Source organism: Rhinoraja longicauda, chromosome 1, assembly GCF_053455715.1.
Source record: "Rhinoraja longicauda isolate Sanriku21f chromosome 1, sRhiLon1.1, whole genome shotgun sequence".
NCBI lineage: Eukaryota > Metazoa > Chordata > Chondrichthyes > Rajiformes > Arhynchobatidae > Rhinoraja > Rhinoraja longicauda.
Window position 1 is genome coordinate 132,192,767 of NC_135953.1, and position 20,801 is coordinate 132,213,567.

At 46.4% G+C, this 20,801-nt stretch overlaps 1 protein-coding gene across 1 annotated transcript in view; it reads right to left on the reverse strand.

Annotated features, from left to right (window-relative positions):
- Positions 1 to 281: 281 nt before the first annotated feature.
- Positions 282 to 20,801, reverse strand: part of frem3 (Fras1 related extracellular matrix 3) — a 137,959-nt gene continuing 117,439 nt past the window's right edge. The window contains exons 19-26 of the mRNA XM_078399117.1: positions 18,795 to 18,987; positions 15,786 to 15,890; positions 15,298 to 15,425; positions 10,763 to 10,897; positions 10,465 to 10,591; positions 5,863 to 6,050; positions 5,622 to 5,768; positions 282 to 1,453 (exon numbers count right to left, since the gene is read on the reverse strand). Coding sequence (XP_078255243.1) covers positions 914 to 1,453; positions 5,622 to 5,768; positions 5,863 to 6,050; positions 10,465 to 10,591; positions 10,763 to 10,897; positions 15,298 to 15,425; positions 15,786 to 15,890; positions 18,795 to 18,987 — 1,563 coding nt within the window. The 3' untranslated portion in view covers positions 282 to 913. The remainder of the gene's footprint in view (positions 1,454 to 5,621; positions 5,769 to 5,862; positions 6,051 to 10,464; positions 10,592 to 10,762; positions 10,898 to 15,297; positions 15,426 to 15,785; positions 15,891 to 18,794; positions 18,988 to 20,801) is intronic.

Here is a 20,801-nt window from a genome sequence, read left to right on the forward strand (position 1 = left end):
ATGTTCATACACAGTACTTTCATATTGTGACCACCTAAACCTAACAGAATACCTGTTCAATTTCCTGCAGATTATGATTTTCCAATATTCTGCCTCTTCTCTTTATTCCTCCAGTTTACGACAAAATAACGCCTTAAGTATTTATTGCCAACCCAATTAAAGATATTAATAACAATAATCTAACAAAGCCAAGGACAAAACTAGCTAAGAAGCTGTACAAGTAATACGAGTGTTGTATTTTAATAACCATACAGTTGTATTAAGAACTAAAAGGAAACTGAAATCATTAAAAAAAAATCCCTTCAGAAGAGCATATAAGCTGATGTTGCCTTGAAGTTAAAAGCATCAATTCAATGACAATAGGCACACAAGTCACCACAGTGGGCACCATTTGCTTCAACCAACACCAATGTATATAAAGCATCAGAGGGTACAATCTCACAGTGCCACACACTCTAAAGAGGTTGCTACTTTTCAAACATAAATAACGTGTTCAGTATTAAAGCTTGCCCATTTAGCCCTTGCCACGTGCATTTGCCACACGTACCTCGACAAGAGTTTTACAGTTCTCCATCCTCAAGCTCAAAATGGTAAGCAAGAAAAATGTCGTTATTTTCTTTAGTCGCTTCAAGTATTCATAAGGTGAGGCAAGGCACTGAAGGATAAAGGCACTGAGATTCTCTCTTCTTAAACCAGTCCACGTACAAGGCACAGTTGTGGTGACAGCTCGCTCGCGACAGGCACTATTAGAGAGAGCTAGATAGAGCTCTTAAGGATAGCGGAATCAGGGGGTATGGGGAGAAGGCAGGAATGGGGTACTGAATGAGAATGATCAGCCATGATCACATTGAATGGGGTGCTGGCTCGAAGGGCCGAATGGCCTCCTCCTGCACCTATTGTCTATTGTCTATTGTTAGACCTCCGAGCTGTCGCTGTTGCAGCTTTGGCCCGTTGTCACTGTCTCGTTGCTGCCAGCACGTCTCCTGTTTGATGACTGCTTGCTACCGGTGCGGGAGCTCTTGTGCTTCAGAAGTAGGATGACTACGGTGGCCACGCAGACTAAGAGAAGCAGCCCCCCTGCTCCCCCTACCACAGGGAGGATGCTAACTTCAGACTCCCTGTCGACAGCGAGCGGACGTGGCTTCGGATGCTGCTCACTGCTGGGCAGGTAGTCCCTCTGGCTGATGATAATTTTGTCGGTACGGTCCAGTGCTATGTGCTGGATGTTGGTGCCCCTGCTGTTCTCCATACCAATGTCCTGAGCAGCATCAGGCGCCCCTGCTGGTGCTGATCGGCGGTGGCGGCTAAATCCCAGCTTGCCAGTGGCGTTTCCTGGGGAGGTCAGTGAGTGGTGCAGATATTCCAGGCTTCTCTTCCCAATTCCCCTGTTGGAATTCTCCCTGGAGCGGACTGTGTAAATAACGTGGATGTACCACTCGCGGCCTGTGGTCACCTGAAAGAGGATAAGAAAAGAGCAGCTTGTTTGAGTAAAACTCCCTTTGTATCATCAACTGCGCGCGAAGAGCTTATATGGTGTGGAATTTGTCAAGTGTGTTCAGCACAGTGGCACGGTGGCGCAGTGGTAGAGTTGCTGCCTTACAGCGAATGCAGCGCCGGAGACTCAGGTTCGATCCTGACTACGGGCGCCGTCTGTACGGAGTTTGTACGTTCTCCCCGTGACCTGCATGGGTTTTCTCCGAGATCTTCGGTTTCCTCCCACACTCCAAAAGACGTACAGGTATGTAGGTTAATTGACTGGGTAATATGTAAAAATTGTCCCTAGTGTGTGCAGGATAGTGGTAATGTGCGGGGATCACTGGGCGGTGGGGACTCGGTGGGCCGAAGGGCCTGTTTCCGCGCTGTATCGCTAAATCTAAATCTAAAATCAAAGTCCCTTCAGTCAATGTAGAGAGGAACCCATTGAGGAACAGACAAAACAGGATCTAGTCTTGAGAACCAGAGCGGAAAAAGTGACTGAGGTGTCAGTGGGGAGCACTTTGGGACCTGTGACCACAGCTCTTTTTAGTTTAGTTTAGCTTAGAGATACAGTGCGGAAACAGGCCCTTCGGCCCACCAAGTCCACACCGACCAGTGATACCCGCACACAAACACTACCTTACACACACTAGGGACAATTTTTACTTTTGTACCAAGCCAATGAACCTACAACATGTACGTCTTTGGAGTGTGGGAGGAAACCGAAGATTTGGGAAAAAACCCACGTGGTCACGAGGAGAATGCACAAACTCCGTACGGACAAGTACCCGGAGGCAGGATCGAACCCTGGTCTCTGGCGCTGTAAGCGCTGTAAGGCAGCAACTCAACTGCTGTGCCACCGTGCTGCCCAAATTAGTCATGGAAAAGTTCAAAAGTTAAAAATAGTCATGGAAAAGTTCAAAACTAGTCGACAAGTTAAAAGAGTAAGGCTAATTTTGATGGTATTAAGCAAGAGCTTGCGAAAGTAAGCTGGAGTAGATTGATCCAGAACCAGGGGCCACAGTTTGAGAATAAGGGGTCGGCCATTTCGAACAGAGATGAGGAAAAACTTTTTCAGTCAGAGAGTTGTGAATCTGTGGAATTCTCTGCCTCAGAAGGCAGTGGAGGCCAATTCTCTGAATGCATTCAAGAGAGAGCTAGATAGAGCTCTTAAGGATAGTGGAGTCAGGGGGTACGGGGAGAAGGCAGGAACGGGGTACAGATTGAGAATAATCAGCCATGATCACATTGAATGGCGGTGCTGGCTCGAAGGGCCGAATGGCCTCCTCCTGCACCTATTGTCTATTGTCTATTGTTTGTGGGCAAAGGTCCACCTGGCAAGTGGGAGGTTTTTAAAAGTGAGATGCAAGAGTTCATGATATGTATGTTCTTGTTAAAAAGTCAAGAGAGTTAAATATGTTTAATTATCATATATACCAAAATGAAACAATGAAATCCTTTCCTGCAGCAGCATAACAGGTCTATAGACATAAATAAATAACATAATAAACAAACAAAAAAAATGTTCAATAAATAAAAAACTCCAATATTAATTAGTTCGATTAGATTAGTTTATTGTCACTTGTACCGAGCTACAGTGAAAGGTTTTTGTTGCATGCTAGCCAGTGCATTGTCAAGTGCAGACATTATATTTGATTCCTGATAGGAGGTAGAAATAAGGAACTGCAGATGCTGAATTACGAAAAACAGGCACAATTGCTGGAGCAACTTAGCAGGTTAGCGTGGTTGGGACTCTTCTTCAAGAGCTCTGACGTGAAGAAAGGACCCGATCCAAAATATCACCTGTCCATGTTCTCCAGGTATGCTGCCTGACCCGTTGAGTTACTCCAGCCCTTAGTGCCTTTTTCTCATGATAGGAGTTGGCTGGTATGATTTCCCAGTTATCCAACACAATCTAGGAATGGTTGGCATCATATTTCACTTGTAGAAAAGTAGATTATCATGGAAAAACAGCATTGCGCAAATACACTTGCAGGCAAATACATTTTACCACCCATGTGTAATTTTTCAGCTCCCTCTAATTAGTGGTGATACTGGCTATTTCATCGTAAGCTCAGAAGTGATAGGAGTTGAATTTGGCCATTCGGCCCATCAAGTCTACTCCGCCATTCAAACATGGCTGATCTATCTCTCCCTCCTATCCCCATTCTCCTGCCTTCTCCTCATAACTCCTGACACCCGTACTAATCAAGAATCTATCTATCTCTGCTTGAAATTGTATCCACTGAATTTGCCTCCACAGCCTTCTGTAGGTAGAGAATATGTTGATATACATATGTTGTTGATGTCATGACTGTTTGAGATTCTCTAGCAACAAGCATGCAGACAACAAACAAGCACGCTCCAAAGCTATCACCCTGAGTACCAGCACACCACAGGGCTGTGTTCTGAGCCCCATGCTCTACTCCCTCTTCACACACGACTGTGTTCCTGCATTCGACACCAACACCATTGTCAAGTTTGCAGACGACACAACGGTGATCGGGCTGATCACCAACGGCGATGAAACTAAATACAGAGCGGAGGTGCAGAACCTGGTGGACTGGTGCTCTGATAACAACCTGTCCCTAAATACCACCAAGACCAAGGAGCTAATCATCAACTTCCGTAGATCACACAACGGGGAATACGCCCCAATCTTTATCAACGAGGACAGTGTGGAGTGTCCAGCTTCAAGTTTCTGGGCACTCACATTTCGGAGGACCTCACATGGTCCAATAACACTGCTGCGCTGGTCAGGAAGGCACAGCAATGACTGTTCTACCTAAGAACACTGAAGAAATCTGGTCTACCGCAACAGCTGCTGACGACATTCTACCACTGCACCATAGAGAGCATCCTAACACATGGCATCCCTGTGTGGTACCTCAGCTGCACGGAGGCAGAGAGGAAAGCTCTTCAGCGGGTAGTCCATAGAGCTCAGAGGACCATCGGAACACAGCTACCAGCCTTGGAGGGCATCTACAACACACGATGCCTCAGAAAAGCCACCAGCATCCACAAAGACTCTTCACACCCCTGCAACAGTCTGTTCGAACTTCTACCATCGGGCAGACGATACAAGGCCTTCTACGCCCGCACCTCCAGACTCAGGAACAGCTTCATCCCCAGGGCCATAGCTGCTATGAACCGGTCCTGCTGAGCCGGATGGTCACATCGCACAGTGATCCAGCACAGATCTACTTGCACTTTATTCCGTTTTAAAACTGTTACAATTTGTTTCATTGTGTTGTTTAAATTAATACCGACTAGCTAATTAAATTATTGCATCGTATGGGAGGCGCATTCCCAATCTCGTTGTACCCCTGTACAATGACAATAAAGATATATTGTATTGTATTGTATTGTAATAGGAGAACATTTTTAACGCGCCGTGTCATTGCCCAGCAGTTCATTACTCACAACATACTGCATCACTCCAAAGCTATGGCAACCGTGACAAATTACTGACTGGTGGAGCTAAGTCTGCCAGAAGCACAAGTCTGCCAGAAGCACAAGAGGAGTTGAGTAAAGGAGCAAAGAGGTCCTTCTGCAGTTGTACAGGGCCCTAGTGAGACCGCACCTGGAGTACTGTGTGCAGTTTTGGTCCCCAAATTTGAGGAAGGATATTCTTGCTATTGAGGGCGTGCAGCGTAGGTTTACTAGGTTAATTCCCGGAATGGCGGGACTGTCATATGTTGAAAGACTGGAGCGACTAGGTTTGGATACACTGGAATTTAGAAGGATGAGAGGGGATCTTATCGAAACGCATAAGATTATTAAGGGGTTGGAAACATGTTCCCAATGTTGGAGGAGTCCAGAACCAGGGGCCACAGTTTAAGAATAAGGGGTAGGCCATTTAGAACAGAGATGAGGAAAAACTTTTTTAGTCAGAGAGTTGTGAATCTGTGGAATTCTCTGCCTCAGAAGGCAGTGGAGGCCAATTCTCTGAATGCATTCAAGAGAGAGCTGGATAGAGCTCTTAAGGATAGCGGAGTCAGGGGGTACGGGGAGAAGGCAGGAACGGGGTACTGATTGAGAATGATCAGCCATGATCACATTGAATGGCGGTGCTGGCTCGAAGGGCAGAATGGCCTACTCCTGCACCTATTGTCTATTGTCTATTGCCAACGTCGCTCACTCACCTGGAAGAGTGGAGCTGAAGCAAGGCTGAAACCGTCGGACCCTGGCTCCTTCACAAGTGGGATTGCATCTGGCACGTCAACAGCCAGCCGAGCGTCAAAGAGAACATTACCAAACACTGGGGCTTGGGACTCGGGCTGGGCTTTATCCTGAGCCAAAAAAAAATAGAAGACTTTGTGTTAATGTTTGTCCAAGCTGCGAATAGTCAACTTGGAGCATTCTTCTTCCCAACAGCCAGCATACCAGAATCTTGAACCTGTACAGCAGAGACGACGAGTCGGCCAGACAACCAAATTCGTTATTTGTCGGATTGTATTTGGGAACGTAACCATCCGAACCAGTGCATAGGAAAACCTTCTCAATGTTGCAGACGAAAGAGTCTCCCAGGTTCTGCACTGGGTCCACCATGACACGACCATAGATGACAGACCCTGGAGAGAAAGGATAAAAGATATATTCGGGTGAAAACAGAAGATCTGTTGATGTGGGCCTAAGGAAGTCCTCGAGCCCTATGTATAGAACTCCAGCCGAGAGCCAAAAGTCATGCCAAGAATGTGAACAGTCTGATTCAGGTACACTCACTAATCAGGCAGAGAGATGGGCCCAGAGACCAGGGAAATTGAGTTAATGGGATCATAGAGTGATACAGTGTGGAAACAGGCCCTTCGGCCCAACTTGCCTACACCGGCCAACATGTCCCAGCTACACTAATCCCACCTGCCCGCGTTTGGTCCATATCCCTCCAAACCTGTCCTATCCATGTAACTGTTCTTAAACATTGGGATAATCTCTGCCTCATCTACCTCCTCTGGCAGCTCGTTCCATACACCCACCACACTTTGTGCGAAAATGTTACCCCTCAGATTCTTATTAAATCTTTTCCTCTTCACCTTAAACCTATGTCCTCTGGGCCTTGATCCTTGATTCACCTACTCTGGGCAAGTATCTGCATCTACCCGATCTATTCCTCTCATGATTTTACAACTCTCACGAGATAACAGAATTAATACATAAGACGTTCCACTATTTATAGATAAAGTAAACCCTCATTATAACACACCGGGGGGGTGGATGGTGTCCGTTATTTCCGATTGTCCACTATAACCAAGTAAGGGGTTACCGAGTACAAGTAGTAGAAACAGAGTCCAGCAGAGGAGGACAAAGGGCTTAATTAGGAAAGGGAAAATAGATTATGAAAGAAAACTGGCAGGGGACGTAAAAACTGACTGCAAAAGCTTTTATAGATATGTGAAGAGAAAAAGACTAGTTAAGACAAATGTAGGTCCCTTGCAGTCGGAAACAGGTGAATTGATCATAGGGAACAAGGAGTTGGCAGACCAATTGAACAACTACTTTGGTTCTGTTTTCAATCTGCCGGAAATAGCAGGGGACCGGGGGTCTAATGAGATGGAGGAGCTGAGGGTAATCCAGGTTAGTCGGGAAGTGGTGTTAGGTAAATTAAATGGATTAAAGGCAGATAAATCCCCAAGGCCAGATAGGCTGCATCCCAGAGTGCTTAAGGAAGTAGCCCCAGAAATAGTGGATGCATTAGTGATAATTTTTCAAAACTCTTTAGATTCTGGAGTAGTTCCTGAGGATTGGAGGGTAGCTAATGTAACCCCACTTTTCAAAAAGGGAGGGAGAGAGAAAACGGGGAATTATAGACCAGTTAGTCTAACATCGGTAGAGGGGAAAATGCTAGAGTCAGTTATTAAAGATGTGATAGCATCACATTTGGAAAGTGGTGAAATCATCGGACAAAGTCAGCATGGATTTATGAAAGGCAAATCATGTCTGACGAATCTTATAGAATTTTTCGAGGATGTAACTAGTAGAGTGGATAAGGGAGAACCAGTCGATGTGTTATATCTGGACTTTCAGAAGGCCTTCGACATGGTCCCACATAGGAGATTGGTGTACAAACTTAAAGCACACAGTATTGGGGGGTCAGTGTTGAGGTGGTTAGAGAATTGGTTGGCGGACAGGAAGCAAAGAGTAGGAATAAACGGGTCCTTTTCGGAATGGCAGGCAGTGACTAGTGGGGTACCGCAAGGCTCAGTACTGGGACCTCAGTTATTTACAATATATATTAATGATTTGGACAAGGGAATTGAATGCAACATCTCTAAGTTTGCGGATGACATGAAGCTGGGTGGCAGTGTTAGCTGCGAGGAGGATGCTAGGAGGCTGCAGAGTGACTTGGATAGATTAGGCGAGTGGGCAAATGCATGGCAGATGCAATATAATGTGGATAAATGTGAGGTTATCCACTTTGGCGGCAAGAACAGGAAAGCAGAGTATTACCTGAATGGTGGCCAATTAGGAAAAGGGGAGATGCAACGTAACCTGGGTGTCATGGTGCACCAGTCATTGAAAGCAAGCGTGCAGGTGCAGCAGGCAGTGAAGAAAGCGAATGGTATGTTAGCATTCATAGCAAGAGGATTTGAGTATAGGAGCAGGGAGGTTCTGCTGCAGTTGTACAGGGCCTTGGTGAGACCGCACCTGGAGTATTGTGTGCAGTTTTGGTCTCCTAATCTGAGGAAAGATATTCTAGCCTTAGAGGGAGTAGAGAGAAGGTTCACCAGATTGATCCCTGGGATGGCAGGACTTTCATATGAAGAAAGACTGGATAGACTAGGCTTATACTCGCTGGAATTTAGAAGACTGAGGGGGGATCTTATAGAAACATATTAAATTCTTAAGGGGTTGGAGAGGCAAGATGCGGGAAGATTGTTCCCGATATTGGGGAAGTCCAGAACCAGGGGTCACAGCTAAAGGATAAGGGGGAAGTCTTTTAGGACCGAGATGAGAAAACATTTTTTCACACAGAGAGTGGTGAGTCTGTGGAATTCTCTGCCACAGAAGGTAGTTGAGGCCAGTTCATTGGCTATATTTAAGAGGGAGTTAGATGTGGCCCTTGTGGCTAAAAGGATCAGGGGGTATGGAGAGAAGGCAGGTACGGGATAATGAGTTGGATGATCAGCCATGATCACATTGAATGGCGGTGCTGGCTCGAAGGGCCGAATGGCCTACTCCTGCACCTATTTTCTATGTTTCTATGAGTGACCAGAGTGCAGGCAAGGCTTTGTGGTGGAGCGGCAGGCATGGCCTAGCAGCGGCCAAACCAGGTGTATGTGCCGGCGGTGGCGGCAGTCGGTATGGCATCGAAGCAACGGGGATGGCGGTGTGGGCAGCCCAGCCTCGTGGCAGCGGTGGATGTGGAGCCAAAACGGGGGGCGGGGGGGGGTAATTAGTGGTACCAATTAGTGGCTGGGAAGAATGTGGGGTTGGTTAGAAGAATGTTAAGTCACATAATAAAAGGGGCCATGGAGATGGTTGAGCAGGAAAGAGATCAGCCACGATTGAATGGCGGAGTAGACTTGATGGGCCGAATGGCCTAATTCTGCTCCTAGAACTTATGAAGATGGGAGAGGGTGGTATAGTGGAGAATTCTTTGGGCTAATGGAGAGGGGGTGGCTCATGGCCTTGGATAATTGAGGCCTGAGTCTTGGATGTCAAGACCATCGGGAATGGGAGGGCTCTCAGCGTGACCATTCTCTGGATGCAAGGGTATCCGATTCCAGAGGTGTGGGTTCCTGTGGTCCTTTAGGTTTCCAGATTGTACTCCTAGTTGGATGCTGAAGTGCATGGGGTAAGCTTCACAGTATATGTGCATGAATAAATCCGGACCTGAGCAAAATCCCAGTGCTAATTAAGATCCCACCAAAGAGAATTGTGATAGATGAGAATAACAGAACATGGCTGAAGGTGGCAAGTGTTTTTTGCTGTGGTCTAAGTATACTTAATTCTTACATAGAGCAGTACAATACAGATCAAGCCCTGCAGTCTAAGATGTCACTGGCAACAATGCCAATTTTAACCAAGCCCAACTGTACATGGTCTTCATCACGCCATTCCTTGCCTGTTCACGTGCCTAACTGAAGGCTTCTTAAAGGTTGCTATCGCATCTGCTTCCTCCACTTTCTCTGGCACTATGTTCCACTATGTTCTATGTTCCACTACCACTACCACTCTCTCTGCAAAAAAAAAAAGAAGCCTCATAAATCTCCACCAAATTTTCACCCTCTCACCTCAGAGCTATGCTCTCTTGTATTTGACATTTCCACCCTGAGGAAAAAATACTATCTAATCCCATTCATACCTCTCGTACCTCCCGTACCTTCTCCCCATACCCCCTGACTCCGCTATCCTTAAGAGCTCTATCTAGCTCTCTATTGAATGCATTCAGAGAATTGGCCTCCACTGCCTTCTGAGGCAGAGAATTCCACAGATTCACAACTCTCTGACCGAAAAAGGTTTTCCTCATCTCAGTTCTAAATGGCCTACCCCTTATTCTTAAACTGTGGCCCCTTGTTCTGGACTCCCCCAACATTGGGAAACATGTTTCCTGCCTCTAACGTGTCCAACCCCTTAATAATCTTATATGTTTCGATAAGATCCTCTCTCATCCTTCTAAATTCCAGTGTATACAAGCCTAGTCGCTCCAGTCTTTCAACAGTCCCGCCAATCCGGGAATTAACCTAGTAAACCTACGCTGCACGCCCTCAATAGCAAGAATATCCTTCCTCAAATTTGGAGACCAAAACTGCACACAGTACTCCAGGTGCGGTCTCACTAGGCTTGGCTTTGACCGGGACCTGGCAAGTGGGATTTGGGCAAATAGATCTTTGTCAAATGGAGAGATATAATGGGCTTCATTGTGCCCCATACACACAATCAGAAACAAACACAGAAGCGTGCCTTCATTGTTAACTGTATACGAGTGCATGTATCAAGGAGGTATCACTATGTGATGTTAGAAATACATTGCAAATGCCAACAAACCTTCTGGAAATGCCACATCCGTTCCTTCTCCAAATCCCATTGAGCCATCAGATAGCCAAATCTCTCTCTTGGACAGGAGGACCATTTGGGTATTCAGGCTAAACTCCGCAGCCACTGGGTCACTCACCTTCACACAAAGAATGGAGCAATGAAGCAAAGTGAGGGGGTGGTATCATGGTTACATTATGTTTTAATTACGTTAACCATAATAATAAGGCATTATGATTTATGTTATTGTTCTGCAAACCGTTCAGCGTAAAAGAAGCCACAAACAAAGTCTACAAGTTTTTGACCACACCTGCTGGAATCGAATATCCAGATCGAATGTAATGGGTTCCCGTGGATTGCAGACAATGGGCAGACTGTACTCCTGGTTGGGTGTTGTACTGCACGGGATAAGCTTCACGGTATATGTACCCGAATAATCCCGCACCTGGAAGAAATCCCAACCAAAAGAATTAAAGATAGATGAGAAAAATTGTGCACTACTGCCGACAACAAATGGTGTTTTGGACTGGTCCAAATACGCAAGTTGATTTAGAAGTATAAACGATCACGGCGGCTGCAACTCATGTTTGTGTTTTATTATAGAACGGGAAACAAATACATTAGAATCATTTAAGAAAAAGAAAAATCATGCAGGAAGGAATAGTCTGAAGAATCAATAGGCAATAGACAATAGGTGCAGGAGGAGGCCATTCGGCCCTTCGAGCCAGCACCGCCATTCAATGTGATCATGGCTGATCATTCTCAATCAGTACCCCGTTCCTGCCTTCTCCCCATACCCCCTGACTCCGCTATCCTTAAGAGCTCTATCCAGCTCTCTCTTGAATGCATTCAGAGAATTGGCCTCCACTGCCTTCTGAGGCAGAGAATTCCACAGATTCACAACTCTCTGACTGAAAAAGTTGCTGAACGAATTGAACAAAATACAGCAAAAATGAGCAATATAAGCAAATATGGAGCAATCCTTGGAAGGAAATGGACTGACGATGTTTCAGGTCATGACACTTTGTTGGAATGATTGTATTGGGGGGAGAAAGCTGGAGAAGAGAGTTGGGGGTGGACAAAGCCTGGCAAGTGACAGATAGATTCAGGTGAGGGGGGGTTTCACTGGCACGCGGGAGGACAAAGGCCAAAGATGAAGCGGAAAGACAGAACATGATTACAATCGAGCCATTTACAGTGTATAGATACATGATAACGTTCAGTGCAAGGTAAAGTCAGCAAAAGTCCGATCAAGGATAGTCCAAGGGGCACCATTGAGGCAGATAGTAGTTCAGCACTGCTCTCTGGTTTGTCACCTATTCATGTTTACTTGCTTTTTTTAATATATAAACCAGCATCTGCGGTTCTTGGTGTCTCCTTTTTTTTCCCCCAGCTCCGGTGAAGAGTTTCCAATCTCAAATGTTAATTATTTCTCTTTATGGCCGGCTCAGTGGTGCAGCGGTAAGGTTGCTGCCTTACATAGCGCCAGAGACTCGGTTTCGATCCTGACTACTTTTTTTTTTTTTTTTTTTTTTGATATAAAAGTTTTATTCTAATGGAAAACATACAACCATACTAAGCAAAATGTGATCAAACAAAAGCCGCCTGTATCGGCAGTTTACAAATTAAACAATTATCACATTAAAATCCCGCCATCTCTGTCAACAATACATTCAACCCCCCGCCGCAACCAGCGTTCACGGAAGGCCTCCAGAGTCCCCGTGGACACCGCGTGTACGTGTTCCCTCTCCAGGGACACGCGGGCACGGACGTAAGCCCGGAACAGGGGTAGGCAGCCGACTTCTGTGAGGCCGTCGGCTGCCCGCTGCCTGGACCCGCGGATGGCCATCTTGACCAGGCCCAGGAGCAGACCGACAGGGAGACCCCCTCCTCCCTCCTGACCCTCCCCCCTCTGTACCGGGTGCCCAAAAATTAAAAGCGTAGGGCTAAAATTGAGCCAGAACTTGAGGAGCAGCCCCTTCAGATACTGGAACAGGGGCTGTAACCTCACTCACTCTGTATACAAATGGTACACGGTCTCCTCCTCGCCGCAGAAGCGACAGGCGGCAGACGAGACCGTGAACCGGCTCAAATACCTGTTACAGGCTATAGCCTTATGCAACACTCTCCACCCCAGGTCCCCGATGTAAAGCGGGAGGACCCCCTTATAGAGAGACCTTCACTGGGGACCGCTCCCGCCGTCAGGTGGTAACACGGACCGCCAGGGCGTGTCCCGACGGAAGACGAGAGCAAGGAAGTGGAGAGTGTGCAGGAGCAGCCTGTACAAGACGCGCCTCTCCGCGTCACGGAACGGCACGCTGGGCATCTGGGAAAGGCGGCTCATATTGCGTGGGGCCGGCTCTCGGGAAGGGACCCGGGCCGTGGGCCCGATGAGCAATTCCGACGGAGCGGGGGTAAGCCCGGTCGGAATCGCTCCATGCACACGCCTCTCCTCGACACCCACCGTGACAGGGTGAGGACCGGCCCCCCTCACAACCACAGCACCCCACTCCCCCTGAGGAGCAGCGCCCTGGCTGAAGGTGACCAAATTCCTGGCTCTCAGGAGATCACGGTAAAAACCAGGCATCTCCCACCTAGCGCGCTGACTCATGCCCGCTACCGGGAGCCGTGATCCCTCTTGGAGGCAGCGCCCCCGGCAGAAAAAGTACGTGGCCAGCGAGTGCCATCTGGGAGGGCACTCGGAGTACACGTACCTCTGCAGGGTCCTGAGTCGGAGGGCCGCCACCTGAGTGCGGACGCAGACCAGCGCCTGACCGCCCTCCTCCAACGGGAGACTCAGAACCCCAGCAGAGACCCAGTGGTTCCTCTCACCCCAGAAGAAGTTAACTAACCTCCTCTGTATCATGGTGATGAAACGAGAGGACAGGACCAGAGTGGCCAGCCGGTACCACAGCAGAGAGGCCACCAGCTGGTTTATGACCAAAGCCCTACCCCGATATGATAACACACCAAGGAGGCCTGACCAGCGCCCCACACGGGCGACGACCTTCGCCTCTAGCTCCTGCCAATTCGCCTGCCAAGCCCCCTCAGTGGGACTCAGGTAGATCCCCAGATAGAGGAGGTGTGTGGTGCTCCACGCAAAAACTGCCATCTCCTCCGGCAGGGAGTCTACCTGCCACTGACCCACCAAGAGCCCAGCACACTTCCCCCAGTTGATCCTGACTACGGGTGCTGTCTGTACAGGGTTTGTACGTTCTCCCTGTGACCGCGTGGGTTTCTCTCCCGGTGCGTCGGTTTCCACCCACACTCCAAAGACATACGTGTTTGCAGGTTAATTGGCTTCGGTAGAAACTGCAAACTGTCCCTCGTGTGTAGGATAGTGCTAGCCTACGGGGGGTGATCGCATGTCGGCGCGGACTTGGTGGGCTGAAAGATCTATTTTTCTGCTGAATCTCTGAAGTCTTGCTACCTTCCAGAGCGATTCAAGCAGTTTCTGTTTATATTTCAGAATTTCCAGCATCTGCAGTTCTTTTAAAAATAATTTTAACCCCTTTCTTTTGACAGGAGTTGTAACTTTGTAACTTTTACTGGGAAAGATTTACAATATTTAAGAATTCCTGATAGACAATAGACAATAGGTGCAGGAGGAGGCAAATCGGCCCTTCGAGCCAGCACCGCCATTCAATGTGATCATGGCAGATCATTCTCAATCAGTACCCCATTCCTGCCTTCTCCCCATACCCCCTGACTCCGCTATCCTTAAGAGCTCTATCTAGCTCTCTCTTGAATGCATTCAGAGAATTGGCCTCCACTGCCTTCTGAGGCAGAGAATTCCACAACTCTCTGACTGAAAAAGTTTTTCCTCATCTCTGTTCTAAATGGCCTACCCCTTATTCTTAAACTGTGGCCCCTTGTTCTGGACTCCTCTAACATTGGGAACATGTTTCCTGCCTCTAACGTGTCCAACCCCTTAATAATCTTATACGTTTTGATAAGATCTCCTCTCATCCTTCTAAATTCCAGTGTATACAAGCCGAGTCGATCCAGTCTTTCAACATACGACAGTCCCGCCATTCTGGGAATTAACCTAGTAAACCTACGCTGCATGCCCTCAATAGCGAGAATATCCTTCCTCAAATTTGGAGACCAAAACTGCACATAGTACTCCAGGTGCGGTCTCACTAGGGCCCTGTACAACTGCAGAAGGACCTCTTTGCTCCTATACTCAACTCCTCTTGTTATGAAGGCCAACATTCCATTGGCTTTCTTCACTGCCTGCTGTACCTGCATGCTTCCTTTCAGTGACTGATGCATTAGGACACTAAGATCTCGTTGTACGTCCCCTTTTCTTAACTTGACACCATTCAGATAATACTCTGCCATCCTATTCTCACCACCAAAGTGGATAACCTCACACTTATCCACATTAAACTGCATCTGCCATGCATCCGCCCACTCACACAACCTGTCCAAGTCACCCTGCAACCTCATAGCATCTTCCTCACAGTTCACACTACCGCCCAGCTTTGTATCATCCAGCTACTAAACAGAACAAATCAGGTCGCATGTCCAATTCGAAACATCACTGACATAAGAGGAGAAAAGGATGGTACCCTGAAACAAACCGCGTGAGGTTTAAGTAACTGCAGTTACGATCAACAAGGCCAGAGTGAAGGGAGGGATGAAGCACAAGAGCCTTGCAGAAGCAAGCAAAGAGGCTGCATGGAGTGGCTGATTTCAATGCACAGATGAGCATTTAAATGTAACGAATTGGGCATAGCCAGTTGCTGACAGGTACAAAGCGAGGATTAATGCAAGGGAGCCAGCAAGTGTGCAAGTTCAGGCTATCGACAAAGGCCATCCTCCATTAGGTAGTGAACTTACAGCAAAGTCAGAGGTGAAACTCCACTGCTGCATCGGCCGGTTGTAGGTGGGTTCGCTGCGGACAAGGCTGAGTGTAAAGGTGAGCCCGGGGTGATCAGCAGACATTACCATTGATGCCAGAGAGGTAGCTAGAATACAAGGCAGTACACACATTACTTCAGTCTCCAGCTGAGGAGAACAGAAATGTGAAGCCTAAAGGCAGGTTAACAATTTAAGTCGGTCATGCACGAGTCAACAAATCACCACTGTTTGTCCATCTTTTTAAAATAACTAACCAATACACCAATCCCCCCCATTTTCCCCACTCCCTTCCCTGTGCCACACCTGGACGTGCGCCGTTTTCCCTATAATCTGTCCACCTTCCCCCTCCCCCCCATCCTGTTCCAAGGTATGCAAATAGTCGTCAAATAACGGGCACTCACAAGGTTAAGGTTACCTGCTAATGACAATGCTGGAGTTGCAACGTCACAACAAAATCTGCTGCTTACCAGGGTGTGACATGACAAACTGCCCTCTGAACCGCACTTCGGTCTTGAAATTTACCACCAGCCTCCCCTCCTCATTGATCCTCATGCTGGTTGGATACAAGGCTCCTGCGTGAACAGACAAATATTTATCTCACAGCTTCAACACTGAGGGAATTTGTCATGCACAATCAGTAACAACATTGTCCACGTTCCATGAGGCAATAAAAAGCAAGTAGCGTAATGAATGAATGAATGAATACGTTTATTGGCCAAGTATGTGCATATACAAGGAATGTGTCGTGGTGCTCCGCTCACAAATGACAACACAAACATACAGATAACAAATAAGAATAAAGCATAAACACATCAAAACATCGAGCTTCTTACAGAACATCCTTATATTGCTGCCTACTTAGGATCATACCAATCTTATCATACCAGTCTTTTATTATACATCTGCTCAGGATCATACCAATCTTATCTTCCCAAACTTTTAGCCTAGAACTTAGAACAGTGCAGCGCAAGAACAGGCCTTTTACCCAGAGTGTCTGTGCCGACATGATGCCAAACCATCACTTAAGTACGTGCACATAACCCATATCCTCCATTCTCTGCATATCCACATGCATTAGAGTTGTGTGTCAGTTTCCCTTTTCTATAATGTTGATACTTCCTTTCATTTATGTTAATATTCATCTTCCAGCATAATGTCAGAAATTGAAAACCAGCGGATGCAGTGAATCTTTTTTGCAACTTGGAAATGACAAAGGGTAGCAGAGTGGCAAAGTTTAAAGGATAGGTGCAGGGCACATTTTTTTATAAACTGCGGGTTCATAAGGACATAAGTGATTGGAGCAGAATTAGGCCATTCGGCCCATCATCTATCTCTCCCTCCTAACCCCATTTCCTGCCATCTCCCCATAACCCCTGACACCCATACTAATCAAGAATCTATCTATCTCTGCCTTAAAAATATACATTCATATAAATATATTTCATTAAATTTACACAGAAACAGTGAAACGGAAAACAGGCTTAGTGCCAGAGATTCAGCCCACGTTCTCATACATCTTGGTATTTAAACAAAAACCCAGTACTTTGTCCTGAATCTCATACATTTAATTTTAAATGAAGAGTAAATTGAATTCTGGTAAAGCCCAGCATTTTATTCTTATTTATTTGCATTTATCAATATGCACGATAACTGTGTTTTTTTTAAAAATGGGGTGGGGAGAGAAATGTTGGGTAGTGGAAGTACAGCATCACATATGAATAATTGGTTTAACATGTTGGGTATATGGTGTCATATGCAAGTCATGCAGACACGTCTCGGCATGCTTTCACCCTCATTAGGCATTTGATGCAAATAGGGTCCAGTCTGGTGATGGTGATCAGTTTACTTGAGTAAAAAGCAGCCTTTGAGATCCTGCAAAGCCACATGGCATCGTTAGGCCACCCAGAACCTCAATTTGACTTCAAGAAAATGTCAATGCATCCCAGTACATGATTTGAATCGCTCCTCAAGTGTGTCAAAGGGTGAAAACTCCGAGTGAAATCTGTGCAAGTTTTTGTTTAATTCATATGATGACAGGAATCTCCGATTACAATATTTGAGGTTGCGACTAGGCTTGTATACACTGGAATTTAGAAGGATGAGAGGGAATCTTATCGAAACGTATAAGATTATTAAGGGGTTGGACACGTTAGAGGCAGGAAACATGTTCCCAATGTTGGGGGAGTCCAGAACCAGGGGCCACAGTTTAAGAATAAGGGGTAGGCCATTTAGAACTGAGACGTGGAAAAACTTTTTCAGTCAGAGAGTTGTGAATCTGTGGAATTCTCTGCCTCAGAAGGCAGTGATGGCCAATTCTCTGAATGCATTCAAGAGAGAGCTGGATAGAGCTCTTAAAGATAGCGGAGTCAGGGGGTGTGGGGAGAAGGCAGGAACGGGGTACTGATTGAGAATGATCAGCCATGCTGGCTCGAAGGACTCCTGCACCTATTGTCTATTGACATCTTTCTTTTTAAGTACAGTGAATGTGATAAATCCCAGCCCAAAATTAGCAGGAAATAAAAACAGAGAGTTACAAACAGCTGAGGCGTTTAAACGGATTGCTTGGCATCATGGTCTTGAAAGCAAAACTTGGGCCTAGTTAGAGTGGATGTGGAGAGGAAGATTCCACTCGTGGGAGAGTCTGGGACCAGGGGGCACAGCCTCAGAATAAAAGGACGTACCTTTAGAATGGAGATGAGGGGGAATTTCTTCAGCCAGAGGGTGGTGAATCTGAGGAATTTATAGCCACTGACAGCAGTGGAAGCCAAGTCATTTGGGTATTTTTAAAGTGGAGGTTGATATGTTCGATTAAAAGGGTGTCAAAGGTTACAGGGAGAATAGACAATAGACAATAGGTGCAGGAGGAGGCCATTCGGCCCTTCGAGCCAGCAATACCATTCAATGTGATCATGGCTGATCATTCTCAATCAGTACCCCCCCGTTCCTGCCTTCTCCCCATACCCCCTGACTCCGCTATCCTTAAGAGCTCTAACTAGCTCTCTCTTGAATGCATTCAGAGAATTGGCTTCCATTGCCCTCTGAGGCAGAGAATTCCACAGATTCACAACTCTCTGACTAAAAAAGTTTTTCCTCATCTCTGTTCTAAATGGCCTACCCCTTATTCTTAAACTGTGGCCCCTGGTTCTGGACTCCCCCAACATTGGGAACATGTTTCCTGCCTCTAACATGTCCAACCCCTTAATAATCTTATACGTTTCGATAAGATCCCCTCTCATCCTTCTAAATTCCAGAAGGCAGGAGAATGGGGGTTAAAAGGGAAAAATAGATCAGCCATGATCAAATGGCGGAACAAACTTGATGGGCAGAATGGCCTCATTCTGTTCCTGTGCCTTATGATATTATGGCCTGAAGTGCCCCATCATTGTACAGTTTAAAAAAAAAACCCTAAATGTTGAAATTTGTCTCCAGACTGAATGTCCCAAGCAACTTTAGAGCCATAGTTCCTTTCAAGATACCTTGGAGTTCTGCCTCTGGAGGGCTGCCGATACCGTCTTTCCATAGGATGGCAGTGTCGTAGACAAAGGTGAGCTTCAGTTCAGACTGCAGGTCGAAATGTTGCCAGCCGCCAACTGCCGCAGGTGAGTGGAAGACATAGGAGACGAAGAGAGGAATGCGCAGCGTAACGTACGACTGGACCAGGTTCAAGACCTACCATTCGAACAACAGAAAAATGCTGAGTGTCCACGAGGGGAAAAGAAAGGTTGAAACTCAATCCATGGAGATCCAGATGTCAATGATATTTCAAGGTAATTCCTTGGAACTTTGCAAAATCAACTATTACAAAAGGAAGCTGTAAAACAATAGACAATAGACAATAGGTGCCGGAGGAGGCCATTCGGCCCTTCGAGCCAGCACCGCCATTCAATGTGATCATGGCTGATCATTCTCAATCAGTACCCCGTTCCTGCCTTCTCCCCATACCTCCTGACTCCGCTATCCATTAGTGCTCTATCTAGCTCTCTCTTGAATGCATTCAGAGAATTGGCCTCCACTGCCTTCTGAGGCAGAGAATTCCACAGATTCACAACTCTCTGACTGAAAATGTTTTTCCTCATCTCTGTTTTAACTGGCCTACCCCTTATTCTTAAACTGTGGCCCCTGGTTCTGGACTCCCCCAACATTGGGAACATGTTTCCTGCCTCTAACGTGTCCAACGCCTTAATAATCTTATACGTTTCGATAAGATCCCCTCTCATCCTTCTAAATTCCAGTGTATACAAGCCTAGTCGCTCCAGTCTTTCAACATATGACAGTCCCGCCATTCCGGGAATTAACCTAGTAAACCTACGCTGCACGCCCTCAATAGCAAGAATATCCTTCCTCAAATTTGGAGACCAAAACTGCACACAGTACTCCAGGTACGGTCTCACTAGGGGCCTGTACAACTGCAGAAGGACCTCTTTGCTCCTATACTCAACTCCTCTTGTTATGAAGGCCAACATTCCATTGGCTTTCTTCACTGCCTGCTGTACCTGCATGCTTCCTTTCAGTGACTGATGCACTAGGACACCCAGATCTCGTTGAACATCCCCTCTTCCTAACTTGACACCATTCAGATAATAATCTGCCTTCCTATTCTTACCACCAAAGTGGATAACCTCACACTTATCCACATTAAACTGCATCTGCCATGCATCCGCCCACTCACACAACCTGTCCAAGTCACCCTGCAAGCACAAGTTATCTGCATAATTCCTCTGCAGAACATTAAGGCTATATTCCTATGTCCTTTCTGCCAATGTCGAAATCCCTGCCACCTCACTAAAATATGAATAAAGGTGAGAAAAGGACATAAATTAATTTAAACAATTGGATAATTCAAATCTCAAATCAATTTTTTTCCTCTCCTTTAACCATAAATGTTAGTTTCATGCAATAATGCTCAAAATCCTGCTATGTTTTAAGTTAGGTAGTTATATGTGTGCACCTCATGCTTATCTTTAGGGACAAATACAAAAGAAATAAAAGGGCATTCTATCAAAACAACATTTGGGTCCAAATCCTAGTCCCTCATTCTCTCTTACTTCTCAGAGTTGGTAATCCAATCGCCAAAGGCCGGCTTGTAATTTCTCCAAGCTCAATACTATTTATTGTCCACAGAAGATGCATAACAAGGAAGGAAAAACCAGTTTCTCTCAACCTCCTGTGTTAAGGGTATAGTTTAGTTTAGAGATACAGCACAGAAACAGGCCCTTCGGCCCATCGAGTCCAAATCGACCAGCGATCCCGGACGTTAACACTAACCTACACATACTAGGGACAATTTACATTTATACCAAGCCAATTAACCTGCAAACCTGTACGTCTTTGGAGTGTCACGGGGAGAACGTACAAACTCCGTACAAACAGAACCTGTAGTCAAGATGGAACCCGTGTCTCTGGCACTGAACCCACTGTAAGGCAGCAACTCTACTGCTGCAGTGCGGTGATGCAGTTGGAAAGGCAACAGTCTCACACAAGTG